Source organism: Galeopterus variegatus, unplaced genomic scaffold (genome assembly GCF_000696425.1).
Source record: "Galeopterus variegatus unplaced genomic scaffold, G_variegatus-3.0.2 Scaffold3332, whole genome shotgun sequence".
Classification (NCBI taxonomy): Eukaryota; Metazoa; Chordata; class Mammalia; order Dermoptera; family Cynocephalidae; genus Galeopterus; species Galeopterus variegatus.
This window is the reverse complement of record NW_007729443.1, coordinates 84,625-107,968: the sequence shown is the minus strand read 5'-3', so window position 1 is coordinate 107,968 and position 23,344 is coordinate 84,625. Positions and strand designations below refer to the sequence as shown.

Below are 23,344 nucleotides of genomic sequence, written 5' to 3'. Positions count from 1 at the left end.
TTAGTATATCCATCACCTCAAACATGTCACATCTTTATGTTAGGAACATGCAAAATCATCTCTACCTACTTGAAGTTATATACAATTTTGTTTCCATTGACCACCCTCTCCCCATCCCTTCCTCCCTCCCCCTCCCCTCACCAGTCTCTAGTAGCCACTATTCTATTCTCTGCTTTCATGACATCAACTATTTTAGCTTCCACATGAATGAGAACATGGGGTATTTCTGTGCCTGACTTATTTCATTTAACAATTTTCTCCAGACTCATCCATGTTGCTGCAAATGGCAGAATCTCTTTTTTTTTTTATGGCTGAGTATTACATTGTATAATGCTCCATTGTGTATATATACCATGTTTTCTTTATCCAGTCATCTGTTGATGGACATTGAGATCAGTTCCATTTTGGCTATTGTGAATAGAGCCGAGATGAACATGGGAGTGCAAGTATCCCTTTGACAGGATTTCCATTCCTTTGGATATATATTCCAGTAATGAGATTGCTGGATCATCTGGCAGATCTATTTGTACTTCTTTGAGAAACCTCCATACTGTTTTCCATAATAGGTGCACTCATTTACATTCCCACCAACCACATTTTAATAACTGGAAGTGCATCTCAATAAAGTGGAGCAGTTTTCTTCCAAATTAGTTTGTGTCCGTGGATGAGTAAGTCTGTTTAACAATTTCATTCCAGTTTTTATCAACTGACAATATTAGTCCTCCAATTTTAGTTAAAATAATTGGTAAGTATCTGACAGGCAAAAGAATTATTCCAACATGCACTTTGTGTTTGGAGTGGATCTTTTGGTACTGTTGGGCATTTAGGATGGGTTAAGTGCCTACCTTTATGTTTTTGCTTGTGTGGGAAAAGGGTAATTGTAAAAGAAAGGTGGTAAAGGAGCAGGCTTGAAGCCTTGACTATAGGTTTGTTCTCAGGCAAACTAATTGTAGGAAAAGTAGGGAATTAGAATGTGCAAATTCCTCTGAAAATATCCATGCCCGCATACCCCAGTTTAAATATAGCTGCTTTCACAGGACCCCACGAGATAAGGCAATTCATCTTAAAGGGGTGTGGGGGTCTCCAGAACAGACATATACAGGCTCATCTTGCATCTTAGGTCATAATGTATCTAGTTATTCTTAGTGAAAATAAGTCATCTGCATTTGTTGGATCTAGATTACAAACAACCTGGGAATTTGAGTTTATCAAGGTTATTCCTGCATGGCTATTTCCTGTCCAACTGAGGAGGTAGATTTCATTTTCCCTTTGCACTTAAGATTGTAAGCAGCACCATCCAATTACCTCAATAGGCAGCGGTGTAGTGTTTTAAGAGCTTGGGTTTAAATCCTGGCTCTGCAGTTTACAGTGTATAAACACCTGCCTCAGGGCTGTGGAAATGAATGAATCAATTCTATCAATTTCTTAGTAGTTAAATTAGTTTCAAAGCCTTTCCCCAAACTGTTCTCTTTAGAGTACCTTTAGAAGTATTTTTTTTTTAAGTTTACAACTTGTAATTTTACTCATGGAAATAGAGCTTTTTAAGTGGGAATGGAGGAAAAAGTGGACAGGAAGTGGAGTGGTCACTTTGGCAATTTTTTTTTGTCTTTTTCATGACTGGTAAGGGGATCGCAACGCTTGGTGTGGTGTCGCCCGCACTGCACTCAGCCAGTGAGCGCACCGGCCATTCCTATATAGGATTCGAACCCGCGGCGTTGCTGCGCTCCCAGCGCCGCACTCTCCCGAGTGCACCACGGGGTCGGCCCACTTTGGCAAATTTTAAAGTAAGAGTTTTGATGTACGCTGGCTTGTTCTTTCTAGCCGAAGCAAAACAGTACCTGTGGGATTTATCCAAGTTTTTAAGTTTGAATCCCATTCATAGAACCCAAGCTCCTTTTTCTCAGGGAGGAGCTGTATGATGAGGCAGGCAGGATTACAGGCCACTCCTCGACCCAGGGGAGCAACTGAGATGGTGTAAGAGCGAGGTCCACCAATCTCCTGCAGGTTTATCATAGCTACAACCCAGGCTAAGTCTGAGAGAGGTCGTTCCCACACTTCAATGTTGTCTTCCTGAAAATCCAAGAAAATAGATGTGATTGCTTGGTAACTAGCAATAGGCCGTCTTGTTTTTTTGCCATTCCGTCGTACTGTTAGAACTATAAAGCACTTATAGGAAACACTAAAATTATCCTGTAGCATATTTTGGAAATAATGGTTCCAGCAAACAGCTTTTTACTGGTTATAATATCAAGATCAAGGGAAAAAAACAAATGTTCTTAAAAGAATAGTGTATATACTCATATGTAACAGATTTAGGCCCAAGACAAACTTGGTATTGGGTAAAAAGCCATCTTAAAATACACATCCCGAATTAACATTTGGCTGAATTGTAAAATAGAGAAGGCAGGAGGACATGTTGTGGCTGATTCCTATTTTCTCCCATAGAGCGTTATTTACTATACCTTTCTAAGCTGGTACCCCTGCTTGCCCAAGGGGTCCTGGTTGATGGCAATTACATCCTTATTCTGAAGTAGAGCTTTGGCTTGAGGGCTGATGTGTCTGAGGTCGTTAGACATGAGTAAAGGAGCTGCCATGATAGCCCAGAGGGCCATCTGAGTTATTTGCTGATCCCAGCTGAGACCAAAGTTGCCAATCACTAACTGGGACAAAGAATGAAATAAGAATTCAAATAAGAGTAGATAAAACATTTTTAAAGTTACCTAGATGACCCATAGAAAGAAGCCACTTTCCACAGCACTGTGCTCTTAAGTACTCTCACATAAAGCCTCCTCCCAGGAACTTTACCTCTATTTCCCTTGAATGTCATATAGGAAATAGGCATACTGCAGGATCTTGAACAAGGAGGGCTCAGGTTCTTACCATATCTGGGTCATTCCAACCCCCTGGTCCAGCGACATCAACAATTCCCTTCTGGTGAGAAGATGTCCAGTCCAAGATACTCTTTACACTTTGCCAGGAATCGAAAATGTCCCCAAAATTTCTCCAGTGATTGCAGTACTGTCGGATTTCTGTGTAATCAGGCTGTGAAACAGAGAGATGACTCTTCTGTTTACTTTCTAACTAACATACTTGTGAGATGAAAATAGTCAAGTTTAAAGGAGGCACTTTGGGCCGGCCCGTGGCTCACTCGGGAGAATGCGGTGCTGATAACACCAAGGCCATGGGTTCGGATCCCATATAGGGATGGCCGGTTAGCTCACTGGCTGAGTGTGGAGCTGACAACACCAAGTCAAGGGTTAAGATCCCCTTACCAGTCATCTTTAAAGGGCCGGCCTGGTGGCGCACTGCGATAGTGCGCCGCTTGGGAAGCGCAGTGGCGCTCCCGCCGAGGGTTCGGATCCCGCATACAGACCGGATCCCGCATACAGACCGGATCCCGCATACAGACCGGCTCCCGCTCACTGGCTGAGCGAGGTGTGGGGGCAACACCGAGGGTTGCGATCCCGTTGCCGGTCCCAGTCTGGTACGGGCGCGACACTGAGGGTTGCGATCTGTTGCCGGCCACGAAAAAAGACAAAAAGGACAAGAAAAAAAAAATAAAAAAAAATAAAAACAAAGGAGGCAGTTGTAGCCTTCTCTTTAGTTTCCAGATTGAACGTCTCCATGAGGAGATCTAGATCCTTATTATAATGGACTTTAAATGGAAGAAGTTTTTCAGAAACAGACCATATAACTTAAAATCCTTAATACCGTTTATGCTGGAAATTTGCCAAGTGGTAACTAGGTGTTAGGATTATGGAGGATTTTTACTTTCTTAACACTTGACTGTATTTTCAAACTCTTCTAAAATGAACATTTATTACTTTTATAATCAGAAATAGTTAAAATGAGGGCTGGTTGGTTAGCTCAGTTGGTTAGAGCGGTGTTATAACACCAAGGTCATGGGTTGGGATCCCGATATGGGCCAACTGCCAAAAAAAAAAAGAACTAAAATGAACTGAATGAGTAAAAATAAAAGCTGCAAAATTACATAGGTGTCCATCAAATCTATGATAAGAAAATCTGTATCCTAGGCATCTACAGATGGTCCTCGACTTATGTGGTTCAACTTTACGATGGTGAGCAAGTGATAGACATGCAGTAGAAATTGGACTTCAGGTGCCCACACGACCATTCTGTTCTTCACTTTCAGTACGGTATTCAATACATTACATAAGATATTCAACACTGTATCATAAAATAGGCTTCATGTTAGATGATATTGCTTAACTGTAGGCTAATATAAATGTTCTGAGCATGTTTAAGCTAGGCTAAACTAGGATGTTTGGTAGGTTAGGTGTATTAAATACATTTTTGACTTATGGTGTTTTCGACTTATGATGGGTTTATCAGGCTGTAACCCCATTGTAAGTCGAGAAGCATCTGTAATTTGTTAATGGAATGAATACAGGTTTGTAGATAGGCAGCTGGGATATCTGAGGTTTAAGACATTGAGAAAAGGTGAGACTATTTTGTAGAGATTATGAGGAAATAATAGGGATTCATTCCATACATAACTATTCAACACTTACCATATGCTAGGGATTCAGTGATAAAGTCAGACAAGGTCCCTGCCCTCATGGAGCTTACATTCTAGTGGGGAGACAGACAATAAACAAGTGAACAAATACTTCTATATAGTGCTAAGCTCTTAGAAGGAAATTAAACAGGTTAATGAGATAAAGAGCAAAAGGACAGAGGGCTATTTTAAAGTAGTTGGAGAAGACCCATCTCAGAGTGTGGCATTTGGTCTGAGACTTTGATGTTAAGGAGCTGGCCCTTTAAAAATCTTGGGGGAAGATCTTTCCAGGCAGAAAACAAAGAGCAAATATAAAGGCCTTGAGGCAGCAATAGGTTTGCAGTGTTTGAGGGACAGAAAATCAGTGCAGTGAGGGAAAGAGCCATCACTCTGGAGGTAAAGAGGCAGGCAAGAGCCAGATTCTGTTCCAAGTGCAATGGGAAGTCAGCCAAGGGTTTTAAGCAGGGGAGTGATATGATGCCATTTACATTTATAGAGTTATCTTGTAACTGGTGCTGCTTGGAAAATGATGGAAGTGGGGAGAGAGTGGAATTAGGGAGATCAGGCTATCAGAGCAGTCTAGGTGAGAGATGATAGTGGCTTGGAAGGCCAGTGTGGGTACAGTGGAGATGGAAAGAAGTGGGCTGATTCAGGACATATTTTGGAGACAGTACTGGCAGGATTGCTGATGGACAGGACATGAATGGGGACATAAAGGGAAGAATCAAAGATGACTTCCCAGGTGACAGTAGCTTAGACTATAATTACAGCAGTGGAGATGGTGGGGAGTGGTCAGATCCTGGGAGAGATGATAGGATGATACTATTGAGTAAGATTGGACTGTGAAGGACTTTGTCTCCTTTGTTCTCAAGTTCTGAAAATCTATCAGCAAGGCTGTATTGGATTCTGGGTACACTAGCTCACCTTCTGAAAGGGCCACACATAAAGGGGCCACTCACAGGAGTACACAATGCTTCTGCCAGTCCTGTTCAGGGCCATGGACATGTACTTATAACCTGTATGAGAAAACAATGGGTAAAATAAGGGAAGGAAGGGAATTTCCAGCTGTGGCTGTATATTTTAAAAAGAGGCTGCCTGGAAGGTCCATGTTTATATTTTAAACCATCAGCAGAGACAGGTGGTTGTTCTGTGCTTAAATTGTGTATAGTACCACCCAGACGGCTTGGATTTTTCTGAGGAGGTAATGCGGAGATGTTGTGTATATTAAGGAAAGGCAGGGATGAAGATGTTTCTCAGTGACTGTTTTTCCTAAATGATGTTATAGAGAGTTACAATTACTAATTAACTCTTAGAGCTCTCTTGAATTAAAAGTGCACAATATTAGCCATGGTTAGGCATGCATGGATTTTACAAATATGAATGAATGAATGAACAAACTGAAAGAGAAGAGGAGGGAGCTTTGGCACATTGAGAAGAATTATTTCCAGTATTCTGACTGGGTATTTAAAATCTGAAGATTAGTTCTCTAAATGCTCAGCTACTTTGGCCTCAAAATTCTTCCCTTTGCTCATGGCTAAATCTCTTGAATGAAACTTACCATCTGTCAAATGTTCCACACTGTCACAGTAACAACCATCAAATTTTAGTAGATCTACTCCCCAGTCAGCAAAGGTCTGGGCATCAATGTCATAGTATCCAAAACTTCCAGGGAAGCCTGCACAGGTTTTATTTCCAACATCTGCATAAATCCCTAGCTTCAGTCCTTTGTTATGGACCTGAAATGAGAGAAGTCACCACAATAGAATGGCAATCATGATTTAGCAGAAAGAGAGAAACACTCTAGGATGGGATGGGGGCAGAGACAAGTATACTTCACCAGGTATCGGGGGCTTTTAAAAAAACCCCAAAATTATCCAGATGAGTTTGTTGGAAGACAAAGAACAAATCCCCCAATTCTGTTGAACTAGTTCAAACTATACCTGTGAGGTCTAGCACAGAACTGAGGAGAAAGCTATCAACCATTCTGATCTTCCTGATGTGATCCTAAAAGTTACCTTTCCAGGACAATGATAGATTTATCTTGACAAAGACTGTCCTTGACCAAACTTTAGTTAGTCTTGTTTGAGCCTTCCTCTTGAGTTGGCCTCAACTGTGGCCTTCTGAGTCTGTCTTAGTGAGCTCAGTTTTAGCAAGAATCGAAGTCATCCCTCCACCCTTTATACCTTATCAAGTTCCCTCATCCTTGATGTCTAAGCCTGTGGCCCCCTTTAGCAAGAATTTCCCTACCCTTGATGTCTCCTTTTAGTAATTTTCCATCCATTGAATCCCTCAATCTGCTCACTGGCTATAAATCTCCACTTGTCTTTGTTGTATTCAGATTTGAGTTTGGCACTTTCTCCTATTGCAATAGTAGTGAATAAAATTTGTCATCATCACCTTTGACTAGTGTTGGACTCTATTTCTCTTCAACAGTCTCCAGAATATTTTCCTTTTATCTTCTAAAATTCTAGTTTATAATACAATTATAATAGCTAGCCAAAGCTTATATTGAAATGCTTGTACATGCACACATGTCAAGAACAAAGTTCCCTTTTCCTCTTAGTGAGTTCAATGTTTCAGCAAAAGGAGAACTTCTCCAAAATGGGCCTCAAGAGCTATTGCAAAACATGTATCTGCTGATGGGATGAAAATTCCACCCCATAAGTCTTACAATTCAATGTTCATATAACAGCAGCTATTCTACTTTCTAAGCATCATGAAGACTGTTTCCAAATGAGCTTCTGTACGGAAGTGCTTAGAGTCCCCTGAATAAAAAAGAAAAGTATCTATAAACTCACATAATCAGCAAGGCGGCTGATTCCACCAGGAAAACGCTGAGGGTCTGCCTGAAGTCTGCCTTTTGAATCTCTTTGAGGAGCCATCCAACAGTCATCAATGCAGAGGTACTCATAACCTGCATCCTTCCAGCCATCTGAGACCATGAGATCGGCCATCTGCATGAAGAGGTGCTCACTGAAAGAGAAATTCCAATAATCACTACAATTCGTTAAATGAATGCTTAGTTACCTCCTATTTGTTAGGCACCTTGGGATTTCACAGTTGTTTTCAACCCAGTAATAGTGTGGTAGTAATCACAACAAATACAAGGTAAAAAATGAACTGTTCTTCCAATTTTTCTTCTCCCTCACCTACCCCATTAATACTAATGCCCTAAAAACTCCAAACAATTATTATAGAAATGAGAAATACGTGATGAACTTGAAAAGGTTATTAGAACTAAGAAGAAAGTTCAGTAGAGTAAGAAACTACAAAGTTAGCATAACCAACAGCTTCCTTAGGTATCAAAATAACCTATTTGGAGAAAAAGATCTCATTTACAAGAGCAACTGAAAAAGCAACGGGAAAACCTAAAGTACCTAGAGATAAATTTAAAATATGTGCAAGGCCCATATGTTAAAACTATGATGGTCCTAATGATTTGAATAACTACAGAAACATTATTTTGCTCTTGGATAAGAAAACTCAATATTTACTAACTCAATCCTTTATACATTTAATAAAACCCTGAATGAATCCCAAAAGGACTTTTTAAGGAACTGATCCAAAAAGCTCACCTAAAAGATTAAATACTTGTACATTCTATAAAAGACAAAGGAAGCTAGCATAGTTCTATTAGCATTAGAATATCCAGATTACTAAAATTAAAGAGAAAATTCAGAAAGAGATCCAGCCATCTGATACCATGGGACTTAGTATGTATTAACGTGGCATTCCTTATAGGAGAATAAAGTCCAGATGGACTAAAGATTTAAATATTTTTAAAAATCCATAAAAATACTACAGTTGACCCTCGAACAATACGGGTTTGAACTGCACGGGCCCACTCATACGCCAGTTTTTTTCAACCAACCGTGGATTGAAAATACAGTATTTTCGGGATATGGAACCTGCCTATATGGAGGGCAGACTTTTCATATCCAAGGTTCCACAGGGCCAACTGCGCAGGATTTGAGTATCCACGGATTTTGGTACTGGTGGTGGTGGTGGTGATGGGGGTTGGGGTGGGGTGGTGGGTCCTGGGACGAATCCTGCTGTGATACCGAGGGACGACTGTAGTAGAAAATGTAGGTGGCTATATTATCTTCAGGTCTCAGCATGACCCCAAAGCCAGAAATCATGAAAGAGTTGATGTATTTGATTATGTAAATAACAAAACCAGCAAATAGCAAGAACTACTGTACTTGCAACACGACATAGAAAGAGAGAGAAAGAGAGAAAGAAAAAGAGAGTCATTCCAATTGAAATATAAGGAACTAATGCTATGGGGCAATCCATAAAAGACACAACCATGCAAAAAGCCAATTTAACATATAAAAAGATGTTCAACCTTGTTAGTGATCAATGGGGGGAATCTTTATTTTCATTATACTCTTCCTTACTATCTACACTTTTTGCAATGAGCATGCATTAGTTTTACTTTATTTTTGGTGGCTGGCCAGTTTGGGAATCCGAACCCTTGACCTTGGTGTTATCAACACCGTGTGTAGTGGGTTAGAAATCTTGATTCTCCTCTGATCTTAGAATAGGATTTTTAGGTAATGCACGAATGAGCCAAGAGGCTCGAGTAAGGGGACAAGAGTCCACAGATAAATTTGGCAAAAGCCATCTAATCAATTCTAATCACTGTTTAGGGATGGGATTGTGTACTTTGACTGTTTTAGGTTGCTGGTTTGATTCCAGCTTGAATGACTATTGATTATTTAACCTACTGATTGTTCTCAAGACATGTTAAGGAAACTGCTTAAATGCTGTTTAAACATGCTAAGGAAATTGCCATAGGAAGTATGTGAAAAAGAAAATGTTTACTAAGGACAAGCTGTTTGTTGGTGAATTAACCTAGCTTTTTACAAATTACATTCTGGAATGTCACATTGTTAATTTACTGCTGTTACAAGTTTTACACTGCCTGTTTTTATGTCATTCTTTGATGATTCAATCAACTGATTTTTCTTGTCTTGTCAATAAAAAGAAAGGCTGATTTTGAATTGGGGCTGCTCCCCTGACGGGTGGCAGTCCCTTCAGGGGCTGGCTGCTCCCCTGATGGGCGGCAGTCCCTCCAGGCCTCATTGATGGTACTTTGAGTGAATTCTTTCTTTCTCTTTTTTCCGTCTTGGTCACACAGAGGAAAGTGTAACAACCGTGTTCTAACTAACTGAGCTAACCAGCCAGCCCCCATGTGTTAGTTTTATAATCAGATACAAATACAAGCCAACCACCACTTAAAAAAAAAAAAGGAAAAAACAAAAAGAAATCCGTGATGGGCACAATTGCCACACATTGTACCCCAGGGTTGCAATGGACTTAGTCTGAAACTTAGAAGGCCAATTTCTTCTGTGATGTCTGACCAACATCCTGACTTTATCTGTAAAGACATTCACAGGAATAACTTATGGACAGAGATGTACTGTGACCACTGCCTTTAGAGGGGCCTCTGCACCATGGGTGATGTATTAGGGTTCTCCAGAGAGACAGAACCTGACCTTATGTTTTTAAAAATACGTATCAGTGATTCTTAACCTTTTCTAAATCATAGATCCCTTTGAGAATCTGAAGAAAGGTAAAGATACTTTCTTCAGAAAAATACACATACTCACATTTGCAGATTTACATTAATTTCCCCATGGATTCCAGGTTAAGAACATTTGTTCTATTGGTATATTGCCTAGTCGAGGGGCCAGGCACTGTGCTACGCCTTTAAATGGGTTATTTCATTGAAAACTCACCTGTGTGAGATAAAAAACTCTTTTACAGATCTTTCTGAGTCAGCTTCTGGAGGTAGAAATGTTGTTATATAAATTTACAGATAAGGATTGTGAGAATCAGATAAATACAATACCTGCTTAATCAAGCCTCAACCTTCACCTCTCAAGTGTAGAAGTTCTTCCAGGTCAACCTTCTAGAGGAGGCCACACTCAAGGGCGAGAGGGTGGGGAAAATCTCAGAGATCCCATGGTGTCCCTAACTCCGTGGAGTTACAGTTAAGGAACCCGTGACCCAAAATGGAGAAGAAATGGCACGAGTCTTAGTCCCCGTCCCTCGTACCCACCCCAGCTGTGCTTACAGTTAGCACGCGGCAGAGGCAGAGCAGAAGCTGAAAAGAAAGGTCTGAATGGAACCGGATGGTAAATGAAGAAAGCCCCTAGCTGGGTGACCGGGCATGGAGAGAGGAAAAGAGGAAGAGAGGGAGAGAGAGAAGCAAGGTCGTACACCAACATTTTAACCATGATTATTTCTGAGTAGTGGAATGGGGGAAATCTTTATTTTCATTATACTTTACTATCTACATTTTTTTCCGATGACCGCTGGCCGGACTCCCAACCCAGAAGGGATTACACGGAGAAAGTTTAGGGCTAGTCCCGATGCGCGACAGTTTGCTGGGGATAAAAAGCAGCAGCAGTAGGGGAGCTCTCCACTCAGGCTCAAATGCTGTCGTTGGGACCCTCCATTCCCCCAAACACACCCAGACAAACACACGGAAAAGCGAAGGGAAGAGGGCACCCGATATCTGATACCTGATGCAGGAATCCGGCTCTTCCTGGCAGTTAAGGTTGCACATGAAGCGCTCCCAGTGCAGCCAGCCCATGGTAGGCGTCATCGCCAAGCCGTTGTCCAGTGCTTTGGCCCCATGGACGGCCCACAGAACCAGGGCCAGGAAGCGGAGAGCAAGCAAGCAGCCCAGCAGCTGACTTCTGCTCCTCAGATTCATTGTCACGGTGATCACACAGTACAGATTTCCGCGGGTAACCTGGGCTTTTAAGTTTAACCTTAGGGGTGGACCAATCATCGATGAGTTATTAAATAATGACGTTATTGTTTCTCAGGCAACTGAGATGATTGTCCCTTGAGACTGACCAATGATCAGTCACATAGAACATACGCCAACCAATCGCACTCTTCCTTTCTTGATATTGGCCCGCCCCTACCAGAAGAAAGTGCGGCACCTCAGTGATCCCGAGTTTAAGCCCGAGAGTTGCTCACGTGACCGAGATCTCACATGACGTAGGTGCTCACGTGATCCATCGCTTACGTGAGCAGAAGTAGTTCTGGTCGTCGTCTACCGTCTCGCTATAGCCGTTTGAGGGAAGAAGGAGGAAAATTGTCCGGTATCGCTAGAGGTTGGTGTGTGGGTGGGAACTGGGGACCGGGGGTGGTGATGATGAAGACCAAAGCGGGGTCCGGGGGCCGCCTCCGTCTTTTTCGTTCTCTGCTTTCCCCTCCCCCCGCTCTCCCTCCCTCCTCCCCCCATCTCAGTGCCGGGAAGCCGCCGTTGCTGCGCCTGGTGGGGAAATGGTGGACGCTCATGACTGTGTATGTGTTTTTGTGTATCGGTCTGTCTGGAGCGGCCTCAGGGGACCTCTAAGAGGGATCGCAAGGTGAAAAACGGTCGAAAACCACGGCCTTGAATTAGGAAAAACAGATATTGAGACTAGTGGTCTGAGTTCTGGTCCATCCATTCAGGCTCCTCTGCCTTATTGTTCGTCCGTCTGTAGGGGCAGGCCCCATGTGACTTAAATCGGTTGGGCCACGTTTAAGCAAATGCTGCGTGCCTGACAAAGGCGCCCAAAAATGATTTTACTGAATTGAGTATTTGAATAATGTTTATTTTTCTGTTTATAACAACGATCTACGTGTTCAATTTCGAACATTTGAAAAATAACCGTATACTATAAATTTTAGAAATACGTGTAATTCACTACCCGAAGGTAACTACTCACTCAAGCTGACGTCATTACAGTTTTAAAAAAGTATGTGTATAACATATATATAAATTCACAAATTCTTAACTTAACTAATGAAATCCTGGTTCCTACTTCAGGCAACAGAATCCTGGTGGCCTTCCCAGGAGATGCAGTTATGAAGCAGAACCTCTCTGTTAAGGCATAGAGTGCTGCAGGGACGTAAAATGGGACGGGTCATTCCAGGGATAAGGCAGGCAAAAAACCATTCCATAAATCTGTCACTGAGACCTAAGGATGGTTTACATGAAGACTGTTATCACTACAAATGCAGTGCATCGGCCACATAATAGGCAATTTATAAATGTTTGTTGAATCGAATCCTCAGTGTAGTTTTATGGCAGTTATTACACTTTGTACTTTCTTTCCAAGAGGCCCAGTGTTCCCAGATCATCTGAGATAAGCCATCTACATACAAAATTAGAACATTTTGTAAAGTTTGCTGTACCGAATCCCAGAAAAGCAATCATATTTTATTTAATTTGTTTGTGTTACCTTTTTTTGCTGAAGTAAAAGTTATTCTTTCTGTAGCAAATTGGCTGCACAAAAAATTGAAAAAATGAAATGGAAAAAGCTGCAAACCTACCACTTAGAGTAACTGCTATTAACATTTGACTTATTTCCCATGCATATATTTTTTCTAACATTGTTTTTTATTCCAGTACAGTGCATTTAAAGAATTAAAACTATATAAAAGTATATAGGGTAAAAAAGGAAAATCTCACTTCACTCCCCCACCCTTCAGTTGTTCTTTTCTCTAAAACAAGTTTGTGTTAGATGCTCCCAATATTTTTGTGTATTCACGCACATATATATATATATACATGCATGCTTATATTTTAATGTAAGTAGGATCATGCTATATATAGTCTTTAATATATTTTGGAAATCTTTCTAGGTCAGGGCAGATTGATCTTTCTTTTTTTAAATGGCTGCATAGCATTCCATTTTAAGGATAAACTATAATTCATTCAGCCATTCCTCTATTGGTGGCTATTTAGGTTTCTGGTTTTCTGCCGTTACTAACAGTGCTGCAGTGAACATTTGTAAGTATTGCTGTTGACCAGATTCCTAGAAGGAATTCTAACAGGGTCAAAGGATATGTGAACATATATTTTCTGCATAGTTGAGATTATAAAGTAGCTGTGATCTTGGGTCAATTAAGATTATAGCATAAATCATTTCTCATTATTAAATATTTTTATAACTTTTAATTAGATTATAATCTGTTTTTTTAATGAAAGTAATTTTCAAAGAATATATAGCTCCATAAATCTTTCTTTGAATTTCAGATCGTCTTTTTAGGGCACCGAACCTGAAGTGGATTTACTGTCAAAAGGCATAATACATATTACCAAAATGCTTTACAGAAACAGCATATTAATTTTCATTCCTCTACTAGTGTATTAGTTTGTGAACCCTGAATTGCATTGACTTATTGTCACTGTTTAATTTCCACTGTCTTGATGGATGAAAAATGGTGATTAGTTCTGGTTTTAGCTTGTATTTCCAGTGATTGATCAGGTTTGAACATTTCGAAAACTCCTCTCCTGTATCCTCCTATACCTGTATTCCTCCTATATGTACTCTGTTATCAAGCTTAGCAGATTCCACTTTTTTGGTATGTGTAGATCACACCTTTCCTCCCCTTTTTACTGCTGTTGCCTTAGATGAACCCCTTAACATATATCTAAGAGACTGGTTCTGACTAATCTTGCTAGTTTCACCTCAACCCTCTTCTGCTTGAGTGCCACCCTGTTGCCAGGGTGATCTGTCTGAAAGGGTTCTGATGACATCACTCCCCTTACTCATATCAAATAAGGCCTTTAGGACCTGATCTCTCCCTTGCCAACTTTATCTCTTCCTTTGCCCCCTCCTATTTTATGTTCCATCGTAATTTAAAAAAACCATTTATGGATCGCTGAACAGATTAATCTGCTTCGTTTAACCATTCTGCCTCCAACCAATGGAAGTGACCAACTAGTCCCTCCTTTATACTATCCTTACACCCTGCACAGAGTTCTGTTAAAACAAGTATAATGTCTATTTGCACTTACATCTTTAATAAAGATACTCAGTGCCCCTGTAGGACCATAAACCATTTCTGGACTTACTGATTCTTGTATGCAGAGCTGAGTACTTGACCTGGTAACTAAAAAATGTTTGTAAAATTCATGTGTGAATTACCAATAATGTCTTTTTCTCATTTATCTCTTAGGCCTTAATATTTCCCTGATTTTATTGATTCACATGAGTTCTTTATATAATAAGGATATTAATGTATTTGTTTAGGGTATCTTCTCAAGTGTTTTGTCTGTCTTCTAATTCTATTTAATTTTACTTTTGATCTAATGAAGTTTTGCATCTTTATGTAATCATATATAGCCATCTTTTATTTGTTGACATCTTCTACTGATGTTGTTGCTATTAATTTTTAAGGTCTTTTTATTTTCTGACTATGATGTTACCACATGGTCAATGCAGAAAATTTAGAACATACAAAAATGTCCAAAGAAAAATAATCTCCCCAAACAGAACGCTCTTTTAACCATACCATCCAGAAATAACCACCATTAATGATACCTGACACATAATTGCCATTAAGAATAAATAATTGTTGAATGAATGAATAAGTTAAAAATTTCAGTCTTATTGTTTATGTGGATGTCTTACAGAAAAGCTATTGGTGTAATTGAGTTTTGTATTAATAGTTGGCTTTTTTCTCTTACTATATTGTGAATATTTTTCCATGACAGTAGTCTTCTGATTTTTTTTCCAGCCACACTGAAATTGCATTGAGCCAGTCTTGCCACCAAGAGCCCAACAGTCACCATGATGCTGAGCACAGAAGGCAGGGAGGGGTTCGTGGTGAAGGTCAGGGGCCTACCCTGGTCCTGCTCAGCCGATGAAGTGATGCGCTTCTTCTCTGATTGCAAGATCCAAAATGGCACATCAGGTATTCGTTTCATCTATACCAGAGAAGGCAGACCAAGTGGTGAAGCATTTGTGGAACTTGAATCCGAAGATGAAGTGAAATTGGCTTTGAAGAAGGACAGAGAAACCATGGGACACAGATACGTTGAAGTATTCAAGTCCAACAGTGTTGAAATGGATTGGGTGTTGAAGCATACAGGTCCGAATAGTCCTGATACTGCCAACGATGGCTTCGTCCGGCTTAGAGGACTCCCATTTGGCTGTAGCAAGGAAGAGATTGTTCAGTTCTTTTCAGGGTTGGAAATTGTGCCAAATGGGATGACACTGCCAGTGGACTTTCAGGGGCGGAGCACAGGGGAGGCTTTTGTGCAGTTTGCTTCGCAGGAGATAGCTGAAAAGGCCTTAAAGAAACACAAGGAAAGAATAGGGCATAGGTACATTGAAATCTTCAAGAGTAGCCGAGCCGAAGTTCGAACCCACTATGACCCCCCTAGAAAGCTCATGGCTATGCAGCGGCCAGGTCCCTATGATAGGCCAGGGGCTGGCAGAGGATATAATAGCATTGGCAGAGGAGCTGGGTTTGAAAGGATGAGGCGTGGTGCCTATGGTGGAGGGTATGGAGGCTATGATGATTATGGCGGCTATAATGATGGTTATGGCTTTGGGTCTGATAGATTTGGAAGAGACCTCAATTACTGTTTTTCAGGAATGTCTGATCATAGATATGGAGATGGTGGGTCCAGTTTCCAGAGCACCACAGGGCACTGTGTACACATGAGGGGGTTACCTTACAGAGCCACTGAGAATGATATTTATAATTTTTTCTCACCTCTTAACCCCATGAGAGTGCACATTGAAATTGGACCCGATGGCAGAGTTACTGGTGAGGCAGATGTTGAATTTGCTACTCATGAAGATGCTGTGGCAGCTATGGCAAAAGACAAAGCTAATATGCAACACAGATATGTGGAGCTCTTCTTGAATTCTACTGCAGGAACAAGTGGGGGTGCTTATGATCACAGCTATGTAGAACTCTTTTTGAATTCTACAGCAGGGGCAAGCGGTGGTGCTTATGGCAGCCAAATGATGGGAGGGATGGGCTTATCCAACCAGTCTAGTTATGGGGGTCCTGCTAGCCAGCAGCTGAGTGGTGGTTATGGAGGTGGTTATGGTGGTCAGAGTAGTATGAGTGGATATGACCAAGTTCTTCAGGAAAACTCCAGTGACTATCAGTCAAACCTCGCTTAGATAGAGAAGGAGCACCAAACAGCTATTATAGAAATAAAAGCTGTGCATTTATGGGAGTTGAATAGAATGGGAGGGATGTCTAGTATATCCAGTATGATTGGAAAATGAGAAATATAATTCGTTCTGATCACTTTAGTCATCTAGCTTCCTTTCTTCCTTTCTTTGTTTCTTTCTTCCTTTTTCTTCTTTTTTAAGAAAACAAACAAAAATTAAGTTTAACAGTTTTGCATTACAGGCTTGTGATTCATGCTTACTGTAAAGTGGAAGTCAAGATTGTTTAAAAACCTTCAAGCTCAGTAATTTTGAACACTGAAACATTCATCTAGGACATAATAACAAAGTTCAGTATTGACCATAACTGTTAAAACAATTTTCAGCTTTCCTCAAGTTAGTTATGTTGTAGGAGTGTACCTAAGCAGTAAGCATATTTAGGTTACAGCAGTTTCACTTATGTTAAATGTTGCTCTTATACCACAATACATTGAAAACTTCGGATGCATGTTGAGAAACATGCTTTTTGTAAACTCAAATATAGGAGCTGTGTCTACGATTCAAAGTGAAAACATTTGGCATGTTTGTTAATTCTAGCTTTTTGGTTTAATATCCTGTAAGGCACGTGAGTGTACACTTTTACTTTTTTTTTTTAAAGATCTGGGACAATTTTGAGATGTAATACCAATACTTTAGGAGTTTGGTCATGTTGTTTGTATAAAATTCTGAGGCTTTGATTTAAATCTTTCCTTGTATTGTGATTTCCATTTAGATGTATTGTACTAAGTGAAACTTGTTAAATAAATTTTCCTTTTAAAAACTGGAAAAATCTTATATGGTTTGATTTTTATTATGTTCTATCTTATGGGCACACTGTAATTGACTTTATAATTCCTTGATATTAAAATTTTAATTTTTAATTATAAGCAATACATTAGCATTTATATGTATGTATCATTGTATATATCATTATTTCTAAGATATTCCTAAAAGTGGAATTGCTGAGTCAAAGGTATACGCATTTTTAAGGCTCTTGATTTGTCTTACCAGAAAGATTATGTACTTAGTCTTTCTACCAGGAGTGCATGTTTTTAATTCCCCCCCCCCATACCCTCATTAGTGATGCACATTATTCTTTTTGATCTTTGCCAGTTCGTTAGTTGAAAAATATCCCATTGCTACTTCAGTTTGTATTTTTTTTATTAATATTAAGGTTGAACATTTTCCTCTTTGTTTCTAAACGTATTACCATGTCCACAGGACTATTGAGCTACTTTGGAGACTGCACTTTATCAGGACAGTAATCTCCGAAACCCAAAAAGTAAAAGCAAATAATTTTTTTTTCATTTAACCACAAACTAGAAGATCTAAGGCAACTTTGTATGTTAAAGAAGTAGGCCTATGTTATAGAAGTAATTCAGTCTCCTCCATGAATTCATTAATAGAGCCTCTAAATACCCTTTACTTTCAGGTTTATCAGGGCTTCTAAAGCTTGTTTTAAACCATTGGTTAACAAACTTTGGCGTACATCAGAATCATCTGCAGGGCTTGTGAAAACATTGATTGCTGGGCCCCATCTCTGGAGTTTCTGATTCAGTAGTTCTAGGGTGGTGCCTGAGAATGTGCTGATGCTGTTGGTCTCAAGACTACATTTTGAAATCCTCACAGTTCTCAAATGGCTAAAGGTCTATTTAACCCTGAAAGGGCAACTTAAAGGAGCAACTTCCTTTATGATCCCTGATTGCCTACCCCTTGTTGCCAATAACAAGTAGGTTAACTTTTCTATTAAAGTACAAACCATATATAATTATTTGCCATACTTTGCACCTCTCATGAGGATTCTAAGTGCTCGAGACATCTCTGAGGGTATCTTATATTTCTGTCCAAGTCACAGTGGTCATTAACCATTCCACCTCTCATGGTCTTCAGGCCCAAATGCTCTCAGGTCAGTACCAGCTGCACCTAAACTTCTACAGATCTCTTTGTGGATTTCCTGACCACCCTGGAACTAGATTGTTATCCTTGGGCTGTTTAGGGCTTGGGGCCTAGAGAAATGCCATGAGATATGAGGCAAATACCAAACTGGCATTACCTGACCCCATTTTATTCAGGGACACTTTATTGAGCAGCATTTCTAGAAAATAATTCAAACTGAAAATGCAGTGGAAGGTGATTTGAATTATTTGATGATTTCTAAATTCTATCATAGCTGCCAGGAAAGCAAGAACGCCATTTTGACTCGTGTCGTATACAGCCAGTCATCACCTGGCCCTCCTAAGCCCTTCAGGAAGCCTTTCTCAAGGGTAAACAAGTAGGTGTTTTAGCTTTCCAGGCTGCTCAATTAATTTTCCAGAAGTTTCTCCAAGTATGAGGAAAGATTCTCCAGTTAGCCACTAGATGTCATCAAATCCCAGGAAACAATAGGCTGAGGCCTAAGATATAGGTGTTTGCTTCCTCTTTCCTGGATAAGAAAAACTCAGAACTCAGAAGTAATCAAAGAGCCTGGAGAAATTCAGTGGTCAGCACATGAGCTGTGCGAAGGGACAGCAGTACCTGTCAGAGCAATAGCACACATGTGCGTGCACACACCCCACCATCACCAGTAACCTGATGCTCTCAAATCTAACCCAGGAAGAGTTTGCTGGAAGATAAAGTGGGCAGCCCACCCACACCCCCAACCACTGAGTCGGGGGATTCATTTTTAATTTTAGACTGCATGCTTGAGCTACTTGGCAGGATCAAGCAGAAAGTTTGCAGTCGTGGTAATTGTGCCCTAAGGGGTTCTCCACTGATGGCTTGTGCCAGTGGTTCTCAGAGTGTGGTTCCTGGACCAGCAGAATCAGCAGGATCTGGGACCTTGTTAGAAACGCAAATTCTCAGGCTCCCCCATACCAGACGGACTGAATCAGAAACTCTAGGGGTGGGGCCAAACGAGCTGTGTTTTAGCAAGCGCTCAGGGTGGTTGTGCTGCAGGGAACCACTGGCTTTTGCATGGATTCCGTTATTCACCCATTCATTTATTCCAACATTCATTCCTCCAACCCTAAAGGAAGTGACCAAAACAGAGACAATTCTATGTGTAAGCAAGGCCCATCTTCTCTGCCTCCCCACTGCCCCCTCTCCCCCCAGCAAACTGATATGAAAATGCATTGCAAATTTATTTACAGATCCAGCTCCTTTTTTCTCAGGGAGAATTTCCAGCGCTGTCAGCAAAAATGAAGATTTCTCCAAGAAGGGCCTCCAGGGCTAATTGCAAAACAGGTAGCTGCTGAGGGAATGAAATTCCACTTGTGCCTGATACCAGGCTGGAGTGTCATAAGAGCCTTTTTGCAACCTGCTCCCACACTGACTGAAATGCAGTCTTATGGATGCAAAGCAGGCATGTCCAGGGGTCAGCAGGTTAACAGAATGCAGGACCCCACTGAGGAGGTGAGGGGTTAGGTTGTGCCTGTACCTGGAGCCTGGGTATGGAGCCCCCACCGCCCCCCCAGGAGCGGTCAGCACAGACAGATGCACAGAACACGTCACTCCAGACCTCTGATAGAGAATGTTAGGCTTCTGAAAGAGGAAATGTGTACTGAGAGACAACATCTAAGAATCACCATGATTTATTCAGTAACTATACACTAGTTAGGACGATCTACCTGTACGCTGTGAAGACCCTTTTCCGGGGTCCTTTGTCTCCCTCCCTGCCTCCCTTCCTCCCTCTTCCTTTCCACAGGGCCTGTTTCTCGTACACAAGATGTCATGACGTATCATTGCCATCACCAGTTTAGAGATGAAAAAACTGAGTCTCAAGGAGGGCGAGAATCAACTTTCTCTTGGGGAAAGAAGCAGGATGCTGGTGGGGAGGAGGAAATGATTTCTGGCGGAGAAAAGAGAAGGTCATGGCTCGGATCCACTTGGGATGGGGTAGGGGTAGCCGTGCCCTGGGACCTGTGGGGTGAGGGGAGCGGCGACCAGCGAAAGGACCAGCCCCTCCTCTGTCTCCCTCGCCCGCAGTCCCCTTCCCCTACCCCTGGCCCACAGGAGACAGGGAAAAGATGGGGTTGGTGGGCCTTAGGGGGGCGGAGAGGAGTTTGGTAAGAATCCGTGCTTTCCCCTCCCCTCTGGCTTTCCAGAGACCCTCAGATACGCCCTCGGCCCCCCGGTATATTTCGCTTCAGGGAAAGGGACCCGGACGGGGCTGCCGGGAAATGGCGGCCGAGGCCGGGCGGGGGCTCGCGCCGCTCATGGCGGACGGCGGCGACAGAGGGGGAGAGGAGTCGGTGTGCGCGGAGCTCCAAGAGGGGAGACAAGCGCTTTGCCAGCCGCGGCCAGGCATCTGGAAAGGCCTAGGGACCTCGCTGGCCCTCCCAGGCCCTTCTCGCTTCTTTCGGTCCCACGGGGCACCCGGGGGTGGGGGTGGGCACAGGCTGAGCCCTGAGACCGGCGAAGGGAAGGAGCCGCCCTGGGCATCCCTGGCGACCTGCCTGTGCCAGGCGTCCCCCTGTGGGTTGTCTCGGGCCGGGCCCCGGGGAAGTCCGTGCCCAGCGTCGGTGGGGGCAGCCCGGGGAGCAGGCGGGAGGGCGCCGCTGCCGCCTCGCCCGAGCGCGGGGAGCTGCGGGAAGCCGTTTTCCCTACGCACAGCCCCTTGCCTGGCACACAGCAGGCGCTCAATTCATGTTTATTTTCAACTGAGTATTGATGCAACTTTCAAAGCTTGTGATTAATCCTTTTCCTTCTGTTGTAGAAAATCCCGTTACCGAGTGAATCAAGGACAAACGGCTCACTAACCGTCACAACACCATATTGGAACTTTTAAAAGTTCTGAAAACATGTTGGTTCTTTTGTCTGAGTATTTTCAACTCATATTACTTGCCTTTTCTTTTCTTTCTTTTTTTTTTTTTTTGCATTTTTTCCCCCCTCTGCAGCAAAGCTTTAAAATGTTCCACCTCTTTGAAACCTCCTATTACTCCTTATTTCGCACTGCTTTGTCGTCTTTAAATCTTTTTGAGCATGCAATCAGAACTGCACAGTTAACACTTGGTGGTTCTCAAAGTATTTCTGGTGTGGTACTTTTGATATCTGCTTGTCCTGTTAGTCCAGTTAGGCCGACCTTTTTTTTCTATCCATACTTAGACGCACTGGACAGGCTGTACCTTTTATCCTTAGGCAAATGGGACAGTCTTCAAAAATGCCTGTGGGGTGGAAACGGGAGTGACTGCAAATGGACACAAAGCCTCTTTTACAGGTAATGAAAATGTCCTAAACATAGATTGTGGTGATGGTTTGCACAACTTGGAAAATTACTAAAATCTATTGAATTTACACTTAAAAATGGTAAACTTTATGAAAAGTAAATTATACCTCAGAGAAGCTCTTAAAAATATCTATGGAGAAATAAGTAAAGAATAGTGGGGATATGATATATTTTGTGAGAGACTACCAGGAAAGGTGGGACATAATGATAAAGAAACATACACTGGCCTAAGTGACAGAGACTCTCTCTTTGACCCAATTTTAGACAGGCTCTTCTGAGGCTATTTTGTTGTTTATTTTTGGCAGCTGGCCAGTACTGGGATCTGAACTCTTGACCTCAATATCATCAGCACCATGTTCTAACCAAGTGAGCTAACCGGCCATTTCTTGAGGCCTCTTTTTGACTAAGCCTTGTCCTTGGGCCCTGTCCTCAGCCTGCCTAACCCAGTTTTAGCAAGAATCCTAAGTCGTTCCTCAGCCTTGATACTAATTGCCTTGGTCTGCCTTTAGCAAGAATCCCTCTACCCTTAATATCTCCTCTTAGTTATTTTCCATGCGGATAATTGAACATGTGGAGGTTCCTGGAGGGTGGAGTTCCTCGAGAGAGCATGGAAGCTCTGTGCCCCTTCTCTCATACCTTGCCCTATGCATCTCTCTGTCTGTATCCTTTGTAATATCCTTCATAATAAACTGGTAAATGTGATCAAGTGTTTCCCTTTCTGTTAGCCACTCTAGCAAATTAATCAAACCAAGGAAGGGGTCATGGGAACCCTGATTTATAGCCAGTCTGTCAGAAGCTCAGGTCACAACCTGGCATCTAAAGTGGGGTGTAGTCCATGGAACTGAGCCCTTAACTTGTAGGATCTGATGCTGTTGAGCTAGGGCTGGGTCTGGAGTTCAGACCTCTCCAGCCCGTTCACAAACCCTTCACACACAGGTCTGTGAGCTAGGTAACCAGCAAAAAGGTCCTTGGAGCCTTGGTTGAAGTAGGAATAGTCTTTATTTAGCACCCACACTTCTGAGAGTTAGGAAGTCCAAAGAGAAACTCAGAAACTCAACTGCTATGGGCAAAGTCCAAAGAAAAACTGAGCAGCTGCCAGCAGAGTAAACATGCTCTATTTTTAGACATGAGCTCTGCTGGCCAGCTCTGCTTCCCAAACTAAAGAACACACAATAGCAATAAACTAAAAAGTTACATGGGTGCACATGCGTACTAACTCCACCCACACACAACTTGTTTACAAGAAATGTGCTGTACCACCCCCAACTGCACCTGAGTGGAGGGAGCTTTACTAAACTATTCTATTTTCCTCACAGATGCTATCTCTAGGTAGGTAGTACCAAAATTAAATTGGATTAGAGGAACCTAGATGGTATCCACTGTAGAATGGATGGCTTGGTGTGTGGGGAAATACCTGCATACACCTGGGGTCACAGAAGCATTCTGTGTTGAGCAGAGAATAGAGAATAAAAAAATCAGCATTTTAGTGTTTCTCCCCCCCGCCCAATATCTTACAGGGAGAGTGAGGGCTCAAGGATGACATCTCTGTTTCTGGCTTGTACAACTGGATGTTTAGGGTAGTGGTCAGAGTTCAGGGGTGCAGATTGTGAGTCTGGTCTTAGACATGTTGTATTTGAGGTGCCTTTGAGAACA

At 41.9% G+C, this 23,344-nt stretch overlaps 2 protein-coding genes across 2 annotated transcripts; one reads left to right on the top strand and one right to left on the bottom strand.

Annotated features, from left to right (window-relative positions):
- Nucleotides 1-1,776: 1,776 nt before the first annotated feature.
- GLA (galactosidase, alpha) lies at nucleotides 1,777-11,350 on the bottom strand. The gene is made up of 7 exons (XM_008584671.1): nucleotides 11,053-11,350; nucleotides 7,318-7,492; nucleotides 6,078-6,255; nucleotides 5,444-5,535; nucleotides 2,881-3,042; nucleotides 2,463-2,660; nucleotides 1,777-2,070 (listed from the first exon to the last, which is right to left on the bottom strand). Exons 1-7 carry the CDS (start codon nucleotides 11,322-11,324, stop codon nucleotides 1,780-1,782), a joined length of 1,368 nt encoding a protein of 455 aa, XP_008582893.1. The 5' UTR covers nucleotides 11,325-11,350; the 3' UTR covers nucleotides 1,777-1,779.
- Nucleotides 11,351-11,467: 117 nt separating this feature from the next.
- HNRNPH2 (heterogeneous nuclear ribonucleoprotein H2 (H')) lies at nucleotides 11,468-17,280 on the top strand. The gene is made up of 2 exons (XM_008584670.1): nucleotides 11,468-11,655; nucleotides 15,056-17,280. The coding sequence occupies exon 2, from the start codon at nucleotides 15,109-15,111 to the stop codon at nucleotides 16,456-16,458; it is 1,350 nt and encodes a 449-aa protein (XP_008582892.1). The 5' UTR covers nucleotides 11,468-11,655; nucleotides 15,056-15,108; the 3' UTR covers nucleotides 16,459-17,280.
- The last annotated feature ends 6,064 nt before the right edge of the window (nucleotides 17,281-23,344 follow it).